The following is a 1056-nucleotide window of genomic DNA, read 5'->3' as shown; positions in this document are numbered from 1 at the left end:
TGCCCCAGGGCCACATGGATGTGGCCAAGAGCCTGGGGTGGGCCTGGGGACGCTGCGGGGTCCTCACTTGCTGGTGGTGATGTACTCCTCCAGCTTCTCAATGCGCTTCTGGTTCTCCTCGATCTCCCGCAGCTTCTGCTTGATCTTGGCCTGAGGACAAGAGGCTGGAGCTGAACGGGGTGACCATGGAAAGGGACACACAATGGAAGGGGCTGGGTTTGGGACCTCACCTCAGTCTCCACTTTCTTCCTCTCCTCCAGATCCAGCCGATCCTGGTCAGCTTTTTGGTCCCGGTTGAACTTCTCCAGCTCCTGGGCCAAGGTGGCCGCACGTTTGCTGGCCTCCTCCTTCAGCCGATGGTACTTCTTCACCTGCAGAGGGACCAACGTCACGGGGACGGCCCCGACACCCGCTCTGGGGGCACCAGGATGAGCCCTACCTGGTTCTCCTCCAAGGTCAGGTCCCGGCCTTGGCTCTGGCTCTCCTCTTCCATCCGCTCCTCGAACTCCTGCCGGGCCTTCTCCACGGACAACATCTCCTTCTCCAGCTCGTCCATGTCCCCTTTGCGCTTCTTGTACTGCTTCTGCGCGTTCTGCAGCGACTTCTTGGCTGCTTCCAGCTTCTTGATCTTGTGGGACGTGTTCTCCTTGGCCTTGATGTATTGAGGACGCTTCTGGTTGAGCTCCGAGTCCTTCTCCCTATGGAAACCCCCTCTGTGTGATGGGCTCCAAGAGAAGAGCGGAGCCCTTGCCCTGCATCCTGCTGCTCCTCACTTGATCTCCTTCTCGATCTGCTGCTGCTCCCTCATCATCTTGCCCAGCTCCTTCTTGCGGTCCTTCAGCTCATCCTCCACCCTGTCCATCCTCTTCTTGTCCTTATCGATCTCCCTGTTCTTCAAGCCCAGCTCCTTGTTGAGCTTCTCAATCTCTGCTTCGTTGTGGTAGAGCTTGAAGAGCTGGAGCTGGACCTGAGCTCTCACCACCTCGTCCTTGAGGCGCTGGTACCGGTCAGCCTAAAGAGCCGACAATGCGGGGTCAGTAGGGGGGGGATGAAGGG

General features: G+C 58.8%; 1 protein-coding gene across 1 annotated transcript in view; it reads right to left on the bottom strand.

Annotated features, from left to right (window-relative positions):
* Positions 1–1056, bottom strand: part of LOC104411537 (structural maintenance of chromosomes protein 1A-like) — a gene marked incomplete at both ends in the record, with an annotated part of 4621 nt that overhangs the window by 2948 nt on the left and 617 nt on the right. Inside the window, 4 exons of the mRNA XM_010021980.1 lie at positions 68–150; positions 231–371; positions 440–698; positions 774–1012. Of these exons, the coding sequence (XP_010020282.1) occupies positions 68–150; positions 231–371; positions 440–698; positions 774–1012 (722 nt within the window). The remainder of the gene's footprint in view (positions 1–67; positions 151–230; positions 372–439; positions 699–773; positions 1013–1056) is intronic.

This window comes from Nestor notabilis, unplaced genomic scaffold, assembly GCF_000696875.1.
Source record: "Nestor notabilis isolate BGI_N333 unplaced genomic scaffold, ASM69687v1 scaffold21339, whole genome shotgun sequence".
NCBI lineage: Eukaryota > Metazoa > Chordata > Aves > Psittaciformes > Psittacidae > Nestor > Nestor notabilis.
The sequence above is the reverse complement of the archived record's forward strand: the minus strand, read 5'-3'. Positions and strand labels throughout refer to the sequence as shown.